Source organism: Pseudorca crassidens, chromosome 2 (assembly GCF_039906515.1).
Source record: "Pseudorca crassidens isolate mPseCra1 chromosome 2, mPseCra1.hap1, whole genome shotgun sequence".
Classification (NCBI taxonomy): Eukaryota; Metazoa; Chordata; class Mammalia; order Artiodactyla; family Delphinidae; genus Pseudorca; species Pseudorca crassidens.
This window is the reverse complement of record NC_090297.1, coordinates 153113365-153129897: the sequence shown is the minus strand read 5'-3', so window position 1 is coordinate 153129897 and position 16533 is coordinate 153113365. Positions and strand designations below refer to the sequence as shown.

Here is a 16533-nt window from a genome sequence, read left to right as displayed (position 1 = left end):
GGCTGCGGGAGCAGGCGGTGAGAGAGCACTGCAGCACCGCCCACCGCTCAGCGGGCCCGATCCGCCGTCCTCGCATCTTCCGCCGTTGCCCGCCTGCACCCGGAGCTAGAGGACCGCCCGGCCTTGCTCAGCGCACCCTACTGCCTCCCTCCAGGCGCCTTCTTGTCTGGCTCTGAGAATCGTCCTCAAAACCCAGGACTGGGGTTGGGGGCTGCGTTAGGGAGGTCGTGGGAAAGGATGGGCACAGGGTGGGTGCAGAAAAAGCGACTGTGTTTCGCAGTTAGCATGAGCTCACCTCCGGGCTCTGAGCTGGCAGGAGTAGAAAGCTGATCGCCCGGCTCCTGCCAGTGGCCGGATCGCAAAGGCAGTTTAGACGGTGCAAACAACTGCCCAGAGCAAATCACCTGGGGGCACGTCTGCCGGTGGCTTCTCCCCGCTTGAGGACAGTCCCCACGCCTTCCGCCCCATGCCCTCGCAGAGACAGGTTACAGGTCGGGAAATCCAACCCGAGCGAAATGGGCAATTCACGTCCAAATGTAGGTGAAGACCTAGCCTTCGGTTTAAGAACTGCCTCCCTAAGCTCTTCTCGAAATTTTCCAAGGCAGCTGCAGCTTGTCGGGCGGCTTGGGGCAGGGAAGCTGGGGAGTTGAGAAATGCCTAGTTTCTAGGCGTCTTCTCATCTTCCATATTCCTTGCGCCTAAGTGGCTCTCACAGGAGCCCGGCACTTTTACAAGCCTGTTTTGGAACCATATTTCACTCTAATGAAAACCCATTTAAATCATCACCTTGTTTTTCGGAGACTGTTTCTTGTCAATGGGGCCATAAATCCAGAATGTCAAGCCGAATGGAGTGGAGCGCGGACAGGGGAGAGATGGAAGGGAAATGAATCAAGCAGGGAAAGTACCTCCTCGGGTGAGGTGGGAGGGACTCGGCAGGATCTCCAGGGTGGAAATGACCGAAGGCTGACCAGACCCCGCACCCCTGGAGTCCAAGCCAGCCTTCAGGATAAAGAGCGCGGGGAGCTACGGCGCGCTCTGCCCCGGAGGGAGCGCCCCCCCTACCTGGAAAAGCCTCAGGATGTTGGCTACCATGATGGAGACCGAACTCCCCGAAGCCCCAGTCACTCCAACTACTTTCTCGGGATTGACAAAAACCGGAGGCTCGCCGTTGGTGCAGCGCACTTCGGAGGTGTCCTTCTGGATGAGCGCCTGGACGAAAGTGAGCGACTGTTCGAGCGCATAAGTGTCCCTGGAACAAGTGTCCAGGATCCGCGCTCCCAGCGTCACGTTGGGCAGCAGGTTGGGATCGCTGTTGATCTGGTCCAGGGCGTAGAGCATCGCTTCCAGCCTGTGGATCCCGTTCTCCCTCTTGATGTCGCCGCAGGGCACTCCGCTGGGACCCTTCGCGTGCACCGGAAACAGCCCCCCGAGGGTGACGTCCCCCTCGATCCGAATGGAGTGCGGGGCGTACATCTCCTGGCCGCGAGCCGCCGCCGCCAGCGCGCACAGAAGCACCTCCAGCACGCAGCAGGGAAACTTCATCAAAGTCAGGGCGCGGAGCAGCTTCCCCAGCTGGACCATGCTGCTCCCGCGGCTGCGGTGGTGGCGGCGGCACTCGAGGGGACGGTGGCGGGCTCGCCGGAGTCCTGGCCCCTTGGGGTGAGCTCCTCCGGGAAAGCCCAGGGTCTCCTGCGGGCGAGGAGGGTAGGGGCGCCCGGGGAAGGGCAGCCGGCGAGGGGGGGGGGGGGTCCCGCGGCGCCTGCCAGCTTGGGGCGCCGTGCGCTCTTGGGTTCCCCGGCCAGCGCGCCGCGCTCGAGCTCGCGCTCGGTGGCTTGCAGCTCGAGCTCTCCAACAGCCCAGCACTGGGGAGAGAGCGAGGATGGCTATCGCTTTAAATGCGCGTTCGGCTCCCTCTCCTCCTCCGCCCACTCCCTCCCACCCTCGCTCGCTCTCAGGCTCTCCCCACCCTTCCCAGCGCCCACCCTCCCCAGGGTTTTGCATCATCACGCAGGGAGGGGCTGCGTGCTGAGGTAAGGGGGGAGGGAATGGGTGCGGCTGTGGGGGGGGGGGAGTACCTCTGATTGGGAGTTTCGAGGTCCCCAGGGAATCTGGGGATTGCAGGTCGCAGGCGAAGGCTGAGCTCCTGCTTCGGTCTCACTGTAGCAGCCGCTCGCTCGCCCGCCTGCACCCACACGCACATTCTAGGCACAGGGTGGCATCAGCCCCGGACAGGGCGGTTCTAGCTGGGGCTGACTGCTTCCAACCCTGAGGTCCGGAGCCGGGGCTGTCAGCGCCGGGAGAATGCGAGGTAGTCGAAGGTGATGCCGCCAAGCATGAAGGGTAGTAGGGAGACCCCAGTCTCTACTGCTAATTCGTCTGTGCCAGTTTTTCCTAAGAAAAACACACATACACACAGGAGCCTGATTTATGACCTAAAGAACCTTTACGCAGAGACTTCTCCGGGGCCAGGCACTGGGCTAGCCTGTAGGGAAAGACGCCAACAAGAAATGCTGGGAATGGAAATGCATCTTTGGTCTTCAGGGGTTACTGTGGCCGGAGCCGGATGAAGTAACCCCGGTCTCCAGTAAATCTGTGGCGGATTCGCTCCTTTTCTTCCTTTCATCGCAAGAGATGGAACAACTGAGAACTCTGCAGAGCGCACTTTCTTCTCTGGCGCTGACAGGTGTAAGGCTCCCTCCTACCCATTTCCAGAGATGCTTTTGGGCTGATGTCAGGTTTCCTCGGGCAGGAAATAGCAAGAAAGAGGTGGCAGTAGGAGGAGCAGACAGAAATCTCCCCATCGATCCAGTGATCCAGTGATCCATTCTTCTTTTTTTTTTTCTGGCTGAAGATTTGGGGGGCTTGGGGAGTGGAATCAGGATGCCAGAGCAGGTTGTAGTGCAGTTAGGAAGCTGTTTTTCAAAGGTGTCCCCTCCTGCAGGTCCAGCCCAAACTTGGCCCATTAAAGCAACAAGTGGCCCTAGTTCCTACACAAGGAAGGGCAATGTATCTGCCCTTGGTGCCCACGTGTACTGCTTATGGAGGTCTCTACTCTTGCTGAGCCTTTCTGTTGGAGTGCAGCGAAACTGTCTTATACAGAATTGAGGGTGCAGAGGAAACCAAAACAAGACTATACTTTCTGTTGTAATGTTAGTGTACTAAAGAAAAATGTCCTTGCACATAAACAAAACAACACACACACACACGCACCTAAAAAGTCAGAAGTTGGGAAGTTGGTTGTCTCTTCCACCAACCACCTGTATGACCTTGGCACTTCTGTTCCTGTGCCTGAGTTTTACTTTGCCCATCTGTAAAATGATGACATTGAATTGAATGTTTTACAGGTTAACTTTTAACTTTCAAATCCTCTGTTGAAATAGGCCATGCACCTTTGGCCATGGTGTTCTTTTTAGACCAATATCCTTTGTTGCTTTACGTGTAGGGCACCCGTTTTTTGATACCCAAAAACACTTCAAACATTTCCTGGTACAGAGGATTTTATTTTTTTTCTTGTTGACCACCCATTTATCTTCCTTCTAGGGAGAGTCCAGTCCATCATTTTCTTTTCAGACATGCCCCTCCTCCAGGTTTCAATGCTTAAGGTTTGAGGAGGAAAAAAACCTTCTGGCTACAGTGTTCACGGAAGGGAATAGAGGCTAACAAGAGTTATGCAGGGCTAATCCCTGGACTTCTGCTGGAGTAACGAGGGTGATGACATAGCGTTACCACTGTCCAATAGACAATCCGTGCTGGAGTTAAAAGAAAAAGGAGCCTCCTTCCTCTAAATGCTTTATGTATATCTTTTGGACAATGGTACACTATTTGATTTTGTAAAAATATACCATTTTACTGCCATCTTCAAGAAAAGTGATGTAAAAACTATGCGAAGCTACCCCTGTATACAATGTGATCATCCGTCACTCATAGATGTGATGCCCTGCTATATAAGTGCACACCTTGTGCAACCTTATGCTGTGATGCGCCCGCCCCTTCCAGCCAGCCCTGGAGCTGCGAGCGTATAAGCCCGCAGCTGTGCCAGAAGCTCCCACATAAACAGGGAAATATTTGAATCCCTTAATGAGAGATACCAGAGAGGAGAAAAGGCAGAGAGAAGAAGGGGTGGGGAAGAGAGAGAGGGACCTGGTTAAAACACGTGAACTCCTGGATCCACATGTGCCTGAAAGATTGCCTCTTTTTTTTTCAATTATAGAGTATTTTATTTCTGTTGTTTGAAGTCAAAATATCCTCTTGTAACTCACCTATTCTGCTATTCAATACATTGGATCAAAAAGGCTGGAACAAGTGAAATAGATATCCTGTTAAGGCAGCATTAGCTAATTTGGAAAGGGGGAAAGAAGCAAAGCAATAGAAAGGCATCCTTGGGAACACAAATACTGTGATCCTAGTATTTAGGCATCAGTACCTCAGGCTATATTTGATAGAGACTGTATCCTTATTTAGTTTTTAATTTAAGGCTATTTAGTAGGCACTTGGTGCCAAAAAATATATTTGAAGAGCTGTGTTACAAGTAATAACACTTGATTTTTCACCTGCCCATGTGAAGATCTATGTTCTCCTCTTCCATTTCCAGGTCACAGCTTGCAATTGCTCAACAAATAGTTCTTGGCTGACTGTTGAATGTTGCCTTATTCTGTGTTCTCTCTTTGCTCTACTCATTCTCCCCAAACATCTGGCAGCAATCATTATCTTCTTTTTGTTGCAGTCATCTGTGTGCATGTTTTATTTCCCTTGCTAAGCTGGAAGATCCTTGAGGGTAAGGGGCTAGGTATTATAAGGGGCTAGGTATTATTTATCTTTTTACCTCGGACAATGTTCAGAATGGTGTTTTGTACCTAAGAAGCACTCATGTGTTGAATGAATCAGAATTGGTTTGCCATTCCCCACTGCCTTTATCTCACAATAACAGAAACATAAAGTGGGCAGAGCAGAAACGACGGCAAATAAATTGTCCTCTTAGTCACAGAATGCAGTTTCTAGAACTTAAAGAATAATTAGTAGATTTTGAAATAACTTTGTTTTACAGAAATTTCATAAGATTGAAATACTCTAACCTTAAAGCTCTCGATCAACTCTAAAGGAGGGCTTTAATTGGCTCTTCCTGAGTCAAGCGTTTATTCCTGGGCCGATAACTGGGGCCATTGTCATAATAGAAAGTGTGATTTGTTACCAGAGAAAGAGGAAAGTGATGCTGGGCTTGCAAGATATTTATATCTTCAGCCAGAGTGCATAGGATCTGGAACTTAATTGGTGACGCAGTATTTGTTTGAGATTATATGAATGAAAAATCTTTGTGTAAGAGTGATTAATCTAAAACTTGGCCAGTCATTGTCCTAGTGTCATATTAAATTGCAGGAGAATCTAGTTTTAGGCACAAAGATCATAAATATAAAATGTGTTCCCAGGCTTGGTTCTGTGTAGTCAGTAATCTACACTCACCCAGTCATTAATAAAAATGAAAGTTGAGGACTCAGTCCTAACTTACATGCTTAGCATTGTATTTTGTTAACAATCTCAGTTTTATTTTCTTTGTTCTCCCCTGTCCATCATCTTCTGCAGAAAATAATGTCTCCACTTTCAATTCCCTGTCTATTTAAATCCAATTTGTAATTTATAAAGTTGTCCTCCTTAAGGGCTGCTGCTTCTGCCACAGTAATGTACTCTGGCCATTATTATACTCTTCCATCTTTCATGTAGGTCTCCATCCATAGGTTTTGTTTTCATAGCTCTTTTTTTTTTGGCGGTACGCCTCTCACTGTTGTGGCCTCTCCCGACGCGGAGCACAGGCTCCGGACGCGCAGGCTCAGCGGCCATGGCTCACGGGCCCAGCCGCTCCGCGGCATGTGGGATCTACCCGACCGGGGCACGAACCCGTGTACCCTGCATCGGCAGGGGGACTTTCAACCACTGCGCCACCAGGGAAGCCCTATACTTATGATTTTATATTTGCTTATTTACTTTTGTCTCCCCCCTCAGCTCAAGAGAGACTATATTCATCTGTGTTAATCACTGCTGTGTTTCCTGAACATGCCTATAAATCATACTGAAGAATGGTGCCTGAAATTTGGTAAGGGATCAATCAATTTTCTTGGCTGGATGAAGAAATGTGTTCATAAATTAATGAACAGATCTTCGGGGCTTCTGACTTGAGGACTAATGGGAAGAGGATGGCAAATGGTTGGGACAGGGTACTGCAAGAAGTAGTATTTGGAGTACTCTGATAGCTATCCTAACAGATAAGATTGTGTTCATTTAAGTAGTTTTAATGAGAGAGCTGGGAACTAGGGACACACAGCATTAAGGTTTTTATAATGCATTCTGTAGAGTTCTTTTTAAGTCTGTACAAATATCATTGAAAATATATGCATACATATACACCTCTGTTACTTTACTTAGTGCTTTACGAGAGCCCCTCAAGGAAGGGGTAGTAGCAACTCTCAGTATCCTTCCTTTATGATGAGCTTAATTTATTCAAAGTTACATCATAATTTATTTGTAACTGTGAAACTAGACTTAGTTATTGAATAGACCCTCCCTAGAAACGTGTGACATTAATAAAACCAACAAAACTTTGTTCAGTTTCCAATGATAGACACACTACAGACTCAATTATGGGCCATCCAGTTTAATGAAGGGAAGAAGTGATTGAACAAATATAGAGCAAACAGAATATGAAGTCTTATCCTCCATTAATATTAGTAACGGATAGTGTGGGCTCCAATGCCTTCAAGATAGCTTGAGACCATCATCTCTGTGTCATGGGCAGGGGGATGTTCAGCCAGGATGTCTTTCACTGTCACTGAGAAAAATTTCCATAATATATAATGATACCTACTGAAACTGATATGGGGCATTTGGATAATAAGGAATCCATTAGCATATTTTTCCGGAAGCCTTGACTACAAAATGAAGACAGTAGATTTGGACACTTTCAGTCATGAAGAAGTTGTTTGGATATTCATCTTTATGCCTAATGAAATAAGCTTATTTCATCTCTGCAGCTTCCCATATACCATTTTCCCACCTCTGTTTTATGTTTGGAAAGACTTTTAGAAATTGAAAGTCAAGTTAAAAAGTGAGTGACAACTTAAATGATATATGGAATATTTTGCTGACTTACAAGAGCATGCAGAATTAAATATGACCCAGTTCAAATGTTTATTTTAACGTGTATGTTGAGGTGGAGTTTTCAAGGTGCCAGAAAATGAGAATTCACCTTCCAGTGTGTGTTACCAGTTCTGTTCATTGCACAGAATCATCTTCATAAAACATACTGTTTTCTATGTACCTGGTATATATCTCAATTAGTTTGAAGAATTTCTCAGGTACCTCTTAACATGTAGTGCTCCAATTCCAATCTTGCCAAGTCCTGTACCAGTGACACAGCACACAGGAGTTTTACTTCTCTTTGTTTCTCTGGGTTGTTCAGCACCCAATGAAAGAACAATGGAATGGGATCAAAGAGATCAGGGTTCTTGTCCCAGATTTACCATAAAATAATTGTGTCCTCTTGGGAAAATTATAGTCATTCTAGGTCCCTTTTCTTTACTTTGACAGAGCTGCACTAGATGACCCCAAATTATATAGCACTCTTTCAGTAGTAGCTTAGATGTTATTGGTTTTCTGAAACAAATGAAGACAATGACACATGAAGCTGTGCAACATCTCTGTAGCTCTGTTGTCTTAGAGTTGCCTGCATTTTACCGATGATAAGATGACTGTGCATAGAAGTAGATGTTTGGAACCAGCGGTTCCAAAGTAAGTGGAGGTAAACCACAAATTTCCTTCCTTCCTGAAGCTCACTTAGCCAAAACATAGGCTTCTGAATATTGAGCTGTAAAGCATATTATCAGTACATTTTAAAAGAAGCTATTCTTCTAGGATTTCCAATTAATAGCAGGAGGTTTTGAAATGCTTAAAAGATCATCTAATTTTGTGAGATTTACAGCTCTATTTTCCTGTCAAGCAAGTTGTATTAGTGCCAGAGAGTCACCTGAGCTTCTGGATGCTTCTCTGAACCTCTTGAAGTTTTCTTCTTGCTCTCTGAAATTCATGCCAGGTAAGCCTCTTTCTAGAGCGTATGTACAGACTTGTGTATTTTCATATAGGAAAGCGATGCAGTGAGTCAAGTCGGGGGTTAAGCCCTCATTCTCAGAGTGGTATTGAGCTCCTGGTGAAATATAATCATCATTTCCTCAGAATCGAATAGCAGTTATCTCAGGTGTATAATCCCATTAACTATTTATACATTTACGTATGACACATGGATTTATTGTACCTACGAGGTGTGTTCTCTTTGGGAAGTACAAAGCTCTTAGAGACATGGGTTGTTCGTTTTTTTGTTTTCCCACAAATACTGTGACCCTTTGAGCAGGAAGGTCTATATTTTACTAACATCTAGAACCAGCAGTTAACACGTGTCTAAGATGTAGTCAATAAATATGAAATAGATAAATGAACACATTTTTATGTAAGGGCCAGGACATGGACAAATAGAAATTTTTCATTTTCAGTCACAAAGCAACAACAGACATAAAAATGATACAGACAACAAGTGCTACGGTCATTCAAAGAAGGCATAGAATAGATAGAAGGATCTCCTCTATGGCACAGGGAACTATACTCAATATTTTGTAATAACATCTGTATGGGGCACCTGCTCCACACCAGGCCCTATGACAGGTGCTTACATACTTTCCCTCTCCCCCATCCTATGGGGAAAGTACCTCTGCTATAGATTTAACATTTGCCTCCCCCATTAATAACTTTTTTAAACCTTATTCACATTGCATCAAAGGGAAGCTTTGATGCACTGCTGAGGTCTTCTCAGCAAAGCTCACGGGAATTTGGTATATGAGGATCCACACTAGCGATCCATTTCATCGGTGTCAATCTTTCTGGACAGTTTGGGTGGAAAGGACAATTCCTGAAGGTGCGATACCTTCACCGCATGTACTAGCATTGGGTGTTGCTTGTGTGTGTGTCACCGACTTCAGCCTTGCTGTAGCAATAATAGCTAAGATACTGTAGAGCTGAGAGGCTATTTAAGTATATATAGATATATACATAAGCTAAAAGCACCTAACTTTTTTCTACCTATTGCTTACTTTCCACAGCGGTGTACACACCACACTTTAGGAAACAGTGATGTAGTCCAATTTGTCTTCTCATTTGAAGATGAGAAATGAAGGTCTGGAGACCTTTCATTGCTCAAGGTCATTCGAGTGTTTAAGGGCAGGATGCTGGGGTTCCTGACTTCCAGGGAACCTAACTTTTCTCTGAAATTATACTGCCCCTTAATCTCTTAGCAGTACATAAAACAAATATTGGTGACCTCGTGACATGCCAGCCCTTGGGTGAAATGGAGATCTGTGACTGGCTCTCAAACTTTTAAGAAATGGGAGTCTAGAGGAAAAAACCCAAAACAGTCATGCAAAGACTCACTGGGCTAGAAGGGGAGCCCGTGGTCGTCTAGCTCAGTGCTGGGCTGAACGCTGGATCGTCCAAGGAGGGTCTTGGAGGCCTCTCTGCAGGCCAAGTAGTCAAGGCATAAGGGGGAATCAGGCAGGTTTGCTTCTGTTTCTTCATGTTATTTTCATGTAAGATAGCACTGAAAACTTCAAAAGTAACACTGGAAATGTGCTGTGCTTGTCCATTTTCATCTTATAGGTAATGACATGAAGGCTCAAAGGGGGATCGTGTTTTTCTAGTTGATAACAGACAGCATTCCTCATCCAGCATTCCTATAGCTTAAAAAAGCAATAGAGGCAAGTGGGTCCATGAACGTGGGTTTTGTGGTCACGCAGATTTGAACTTGCTTCCCAGCAGGGCTTGAATGGAGTTTTTCTCTCCAAATTAGGCAAATTGCTTCTCCAAGGCTCAGTGTTGTTGGTCAGTGTTGTTATAGGGGAGTGAGGTAAAAGCATTTTCTTCACCATATCCTGCCCCAGACATGTTATCTGAAAGGAAGGAAGGAAAAATGGGAGGGATATATGGAGAAAGAGGGAGGAAACTAAGGTGGCAGAGAACATTCCTAAAAGTCCTCCATGTTACTTCTGCTGTGCTTCCACATGCTCCTTGGGACCTCGCTTGCCAACAGAAATGTTGATTAAGCACTCTGGTCCTTATGTACTTTCTGCATTGGGAACACTTATAGTTAGGTTTCAGGGCTCTGAACTCCCCAAACTGGGGAACTTGTCATTAAAACGTCCTTTTAAAAAGCACAAGTGTCCCAAAGTTTAATGGCATTAGATTTTGGCAATGATTTCTTGAATATGACACCAAAGGCACAGGCAACAAAAGGAAAATAGAGAAATTGGACTTCATGAAAAATTTTAAAACTCTGTGCATCAAGACCCTATCAACAGAGGAAAAGGGCAATCAGAATGAGAGGAGATGTTTGGAAATCACATATCTGATAAGGGATTAATATCTAGAGTGTACGGAGAACTCCTAAAACTCAACCACAAAGCAAACAACCTGGTTAAAAAATGGGCAAAGGACTTGATTAGACATTTCTGCTAAGAAGATACATAAATGGCCCATAAACACCTCAAAAGATGCTCAGCATCACTGATCATTAGGAAAATACAAGTCAAGACTACAGTGAGACACCACCTTACACACCTTAGGGTGGCTACTATGAAAACAAAAAATAACAAGGGCTGATGAGGATGTAGGATATTGGAACCCTGTGCACTACTGGTGAGAATGTAAAACGGTACAGCCATTGTGCAAAATATCATGGTGGCTCCTCAAAATTAAAAGTAGGATTACCATATGGTCCAGTTCCACTTCCTGGGTATATACCCAACATAACTGAAAGCAGGTTTTCCAAGATACTTTGTATACCTATGTTCATAGCAGCATTGTTCACAATAACTAAACTGTGGAAGCAACCCAACTGCCCACTGACAGATGAATAGATAAGCAAAACGGGGTGTATACACAACAGAATATTATTCAGCCTTAAAGAGGAAGTTCTGACACAGGCTACAACATGGATGAATCTTGAGGACATGATGCTAACCTACCAGTCACAGAAAGACAAATGCTCTCGATTCCACTTGTATGAGGCACCTAGAGTGGTCAAGTTCGTACAGACAGAAAGTCGAATGGTGGGTGCCAGGGTCTGGGGGTAGGGGTTGCTGGAGGGCAGAGAGTTCCAATTTTTCCAGAAGAAAAGAGTTCTGGAGATTGGCTGCCGCCCAACGTGAATCTCCTGAACGTTTCTAAACTCTACACTCATAAGTGATACGATGATACAATTTTATGTGCATTTCACTACAATTAAAAACCAAACATGGACTTCCCTGGTGGCGCAGTGTTTAAGAAATTGCCTGCCAATGCAGGAGACACGGGTTCGAGCCCTGGTCCGGGAAGATCCCACGTGCCGCGGAACAACTAAGCCTGTGCACCACAACTACTGAGCCTGCACTCTAGAGCCTGCGAGCCACAGCTACTGAAGCCCGTGTGCCACAACTACTGAAGTGCATGCACCTAGAGCCCGTGCTCCGCAACAAGAGAAGCCACCACAGTGAGAAGCCCACACACCGCAACTAGGAGTAGCCCCCGCTCGCCGCAACTAGAGAAAGCCCGCGCACAGCAACAAAGACCCAACGCAGCCAAAAATAAATAAATAAATAAATTTTAAAATTTATTTAAAAAACTATTTAAAAAATAAAACACCAAACACAAGTGGCCCTCGGAGACACAGTAAATATTTTTGTCATTCACAGTTTAGAGCTGCCTCATTGTCAGGGTGCTAGTCTTCAGTCAACTTGCTGATAACTGGTAAGGAGGGGATGGGAACTTCCATGAAAGAGCTTCTGAAGCTAAGTAGCCTGGTCCGTTTCCTAATTTCTTCAACGAATATCTGAGTGCTTGCTGGAGCCAGTCACTGTACTTGGTCCTCGAGATAGACAGCTGTGAAAAAATTATACGGAGAGCCTTGCAATCTGGGAGTGAGAGGTGGGGTAGGGAAGGACCCGTAAATGAAAGCATGGAAGTTTTTAGCATGTTACCAGATGATGCAGGTTACGGGAACAATAAAGCATCACAGGGAAAGAGGGCTACCCTAATTAGAAGTGGACACGTGGACAGACCGGAGAGAGCAGCCCCTGTAGACACAGAGAGAAAGAACATTCTAGGCAGAGAGAATAGTAAGTGCAGGAGGCTATGGGGAGGGAGCTGCTAGGAACAGCCAGGGACAGCGTGCCAGTGTGTCTGGAAGGGCTTGAGGGAAGGGGAGGGACGGTGTGTGTGTGTGTGTGTGGTGTGTGTTGTGTGTGTGTGTGAGAGAGAGAGACAGAGAGAGACAGAGAGACAGAGAGAGACAGAGAGAGATAGGGATGGGGAGGGGAGAGAGGGAGAAGACTGCTTTTATTCGAATCCAGATGGGAGCCTCTGAAGGGTTTTGAGCTCCGAGTGACACGATGTGACTTGGGACTTACCAGGATTACCGTGACCGCTGTACCTAGAACAGATTGAATGGGAGGGGGCAAAGCAGAAAAAGGCATTTGGAGAGGGTGCACAGAAGGGGAGAGCAGGGCTGGTGGGACCTGAGGGGAGAGGTTTTCTGTCTCTTGTAGGGTGCCAGCTAGGGTTTAGTCTGGGTGTGGCCGCCCCGCTCCCCGCCTGCAGCACTCTGCCCTCCTCACCTCCTGTAAACGGAGGCTAAGTGCATCCTTGAGGCTCTCCCAGAGAGTTGATGGCCTGCCTGGGACAGTCCTGAGTCACAGCCCCTTGGCTGTAACCAGCTCCAGGGATGCTCCTGTCCTGAGCATTGACCTCCCTCAGGGGGAGTCCTCATTCTCCGGGAGGAAATGGATATCTCACTGCTGCGGGCTCTTAACTCCTGTAAAGCTGCAGGACAAATGACTTCGCTGAACATGCTTCATGCAGGGAAGAATGGGTAATCTCAGAGAAGGGAATAAAACTTCTCAAAACTCCGAACCAGGGGATTGCAGAGAAGCTCGCTGTCTTCTCTCTTGGCTGTGTGTGTGTGAATCGGAGAAGGAGAAGGCGGGCACCGACTTGGGTCTCGGTTCGCCCCCGCGGACCATCCTTCCAGGGCAAGTTTTTCTTAGTGTCACTCGATTTCCTGAAGTGGGAGAATGAATACCCAGTGTAGAAAAGGGGGAATAAAAGTGTGTTAATTAGCATGAAATATGGTCATCTGATGACTTGTCCATTATGTATTTGAGGAAGCGAAGATTCTGAAGACCTTCACCTACTCAAGGAGAGGAAATTGCCTCTGTCTAGACCAGGACCTCTTACCTTTGCCACTGGTGACATTTTGTGTCCGATAATTCTTTGCTGTAGGCTGTCCTGGGCATTGTGGGATACTCCTACAGTATCCCTGGCCTCTGCCCAGTGGACGCCAGCAGTCCTTCCCCAGGTGTGACAGCAGAAATGGCTCCTGAACTTGTCAATTGTCCGGGGGGCGGGGAGCTGGGGGGAGGGGGGCAGAGTTGTTCTGGGTTGAGAGCCCCTGACCCAGGCTCAGCAGGCACATGGGTGAAGTCAGGACTGTGTATGTCATGTCCTCTCTGGCTAACAATAATCGATGGAGTTAAAACTAATAGTGGCTTCTGCTTGGTCACTGGGACAGCAGAGCATCCACTGTTCTGCCTTGAGAGAACAATTTTCCTGTGTTTTAACTAATAAGGCCCTTGTGATGGCTGGATTCTGGGCACCTCAACTAATAAGCATGCCTATAAGGCAAAGAAACCAAAACCAACGTCCTCCCTGATTGCTAGGGAGGGGGCATGTTTTCTTTCCTCTCCCTCTCCTGGATCCATGCAGTAATTAGCCAAAGTAAAATGAATATTAGCTCATGCTTAATTGCCTTTACAGTGTACTCGCCAGCACTGATGCAATAGTGCTAAAGCAATGTTTTTTAATAAATTTTTTTAAATTTATTTTTATTTTTGGCTACCTTAGGTCTTTGTTCCTGCGCGTGGGCTTTCTCTAGTTGTGGTGAGCAGGGGCTACTCTTCGTTGCGGTTCACGGGCTTCTCACTGGGTGGCTTCTCTTGTTGCAGAGCACGGGCTTTGGCGCGTGGGCTTCAGTAGTTGTGGCACGCAGGCTCCGTGGTTGTGGCACACGGGCTTAGTTGCTCCACGGCATGTGGGATCTTCCTGGACCAGGGCTCGAACCCGTGTTCCCTGCACTGGCAGGAGGATTCTTAACCACTGCGCCACCAGGGAAGTCCCTAAAGCAATTATTTTTTTAACTTTATGGCTTTAAATAATCCTTGGCTCTGAAATTCCCTGTACCCCTCAGCTACGTAACCACAGGCCTCTCTGCCCTAAATCCTTTTCTTACACTTTGTAGCTTTTTAAGCAAGGCCCCTCTTTAGGAAGACATAATCCCTTCTCTGTAGAAAACATGAAAGACCTGAACAAATCAAGATTTCTCCATGGAGAATTCAGCTAGTCCTGTGCTTAGCTCCAAACAAGGAAATCCATCTCTACACCAAGCAAGCCATTACCCGGACTAATGTCTGACTTGAATAACAAGCAAATTATTGTGCTTTTAATTGTACCCTGCTCAGTCACAAAGCCCGTGTGAGAGAGGAATGTGCCCAGCTTCTCCAGGAGAAACAGGTCAGGCCTCTAATCCTCCTTTTCTGTCACCTTCCCCTCCCCCTTTCCAATCCTTTCTCTTCCCAGCAGAGCAGAGGGAACAAAAAGAGACAGCTAAATTATGTTTAAAATGGAAGAGTCTAAAAGAAAAACGGCGGTCAGTACTGACTTGGGAGAGGATGCATTATCTATCCACAGCCTCTGCAGTGTGGGCTATTTGAGGACAATCAGTGTTCTCACCAGCTTGCTGGAGGGCGATATCTGCGAGGCTAAACCAGGCTTTCTCAGCCTCAGCACGACTGCTGGGTGGGGTTGGATGCTTCTTTGCTGTGGGCCTGTCCTGTGATGGAAGGACTTTTAGCCTCCCCTAAGCTGTGACCATCCAAAGTGTCCCAAGACACTTTCAAATGTCTCCTGGGTGCAAAATTGCCCCTGGTTGAGAACCAGGGCACCAAGCCCTTCCATATTGGGATGTACTTGCTCCTTCTCCCATTCTCTCCCCCACCCATACACAAAACCCAAAAAAATCATGGTTCCTGTGTTAAAACTGGGGAGATCAACGTGCTCTTCATGTAGGTAGAATGAGCGGAAAGGAAAAAGACACTGACTTGTGTGTAGTCAGGGGACAGAGTGGGAACCCCCTCAATGCCAAGACTGAAAAGAGTCTTAGGATGTGGGTATGTTTCTGGCTCCCTCTGGGAAGTGGCAATGCCCCTGGTTGAACAAGCCAACTTTCGAACGCCTCTACCCTGTGCACTTTGGAATCGGGCTTGCTGTGGGTGAGATGAGGATTGATGGCGAGGCTGCAGAGATGAAGACCCCTGTGCAGGTGCTGACTGTCTCCTCCCACCCTACTTGGGACAGGGGAGAACAACCCAGCTTCAGAGAAATACCCATTGCTCAGACAATGACGATCCTGTCTTGGACCTAAACATCGGGATGAAAGAGGGCTACTGACAAGACAGACGTTGTGCAAGCATGGGGTTGCACTTTCATTACAGACATTGAGGCAAACATTTCACTCCTGGTGATATAAAGAGACCTCCCTATTTTTAGGAACTTACAAGAAGCATTATTGCGTGTTCTTACCGGCCAGAAGGAAAGGCGGGAGAATGAGCACACTGCAGTGAGCCCCCATATCCACTAGATGGCGGTGTACATCTTCCTCAGAAGCCAGGCGGGCAGCGCTCTGGGCAGCTCGTTGGCCTAAGCAAGACAAGGGCCACTCTTCTTTCGGGAGACAGGCGTCTCCTGTCATTGTCGGCACAAACAGCCCCAAACAATTGCACTGACCACAGAGCTCTAAGCCACGTTCCAGGGCACTGCCGTCTGTTCAGGAGTGAATGCTGGGAAAATGAACCACGCTGCTAATTTGCTTGATTGGGGGGAAAATAAGATCTCAAGTGACAGTGGGTGTAATTTATTTTTCCAACAAGAATAGGGGCAAAGCCATTTCATCACCACCCCCCCCCACTGCTACCATAAATGAAAGCAATCACCTAATTAGGCCTGAATTACTAACTGGCAGGGTAAAGATCTGCTGGAAGTCAAGCTGAAGTGGGGAGTCTGGAGAAAGGGATATGATTTCTGCAGGGGAGGAGGGGAGGGATAGGGCGGGGTGGGAGGGGCGGGAGGGGAGGGGAAGGCCTGAAGCCCATTGTGAGGTCCTGTGCCCCTGTCTTCTGGGGGCCGTGCTGGCCCTGACCCTGGGAGAAAAAGAGGCTCAGTGATGTCTTCAGGCCGTTCATTTTGTGCAGGAGAATGACTTTATAAAGTGAAGGAAAAAGAACCTGTTGGAGAAAACCTATCCGAGAGTTTCTCTGAAAATACTACAGATGGAGATGAACTGGCTTGGGAAGGAGAGCACAGCCCTGTGGCGCCTGGCCACCCCGCTGCTGGTGGACCCCCCAGGAAGGTTCTCTCACG

At 47.1% G+C, this 16533-nt stretch overlaps 1 protein-coding gene across 1 annotated transcript; it reads right to left on the bottom strand.

Annotated features, from left to right (window-relative positions):
- Positions 1-1023: 1023 nt before the first annotated feature.
- On the bottom strand, positions 1024-2001 carry LOC137209458 (metabotropic glutamate receptor 7-like). Its single transcript, XM_067711166.1, has one exon. The coding sequence runs from the start codon at positions 1999-2001 to the stop codon at positions 1024-1026; it is 978 nt and encodes a 325-aa protein (XP_067567267.1).
- Positions 2002-16533: the final 14532 nt, after the last annotated feature.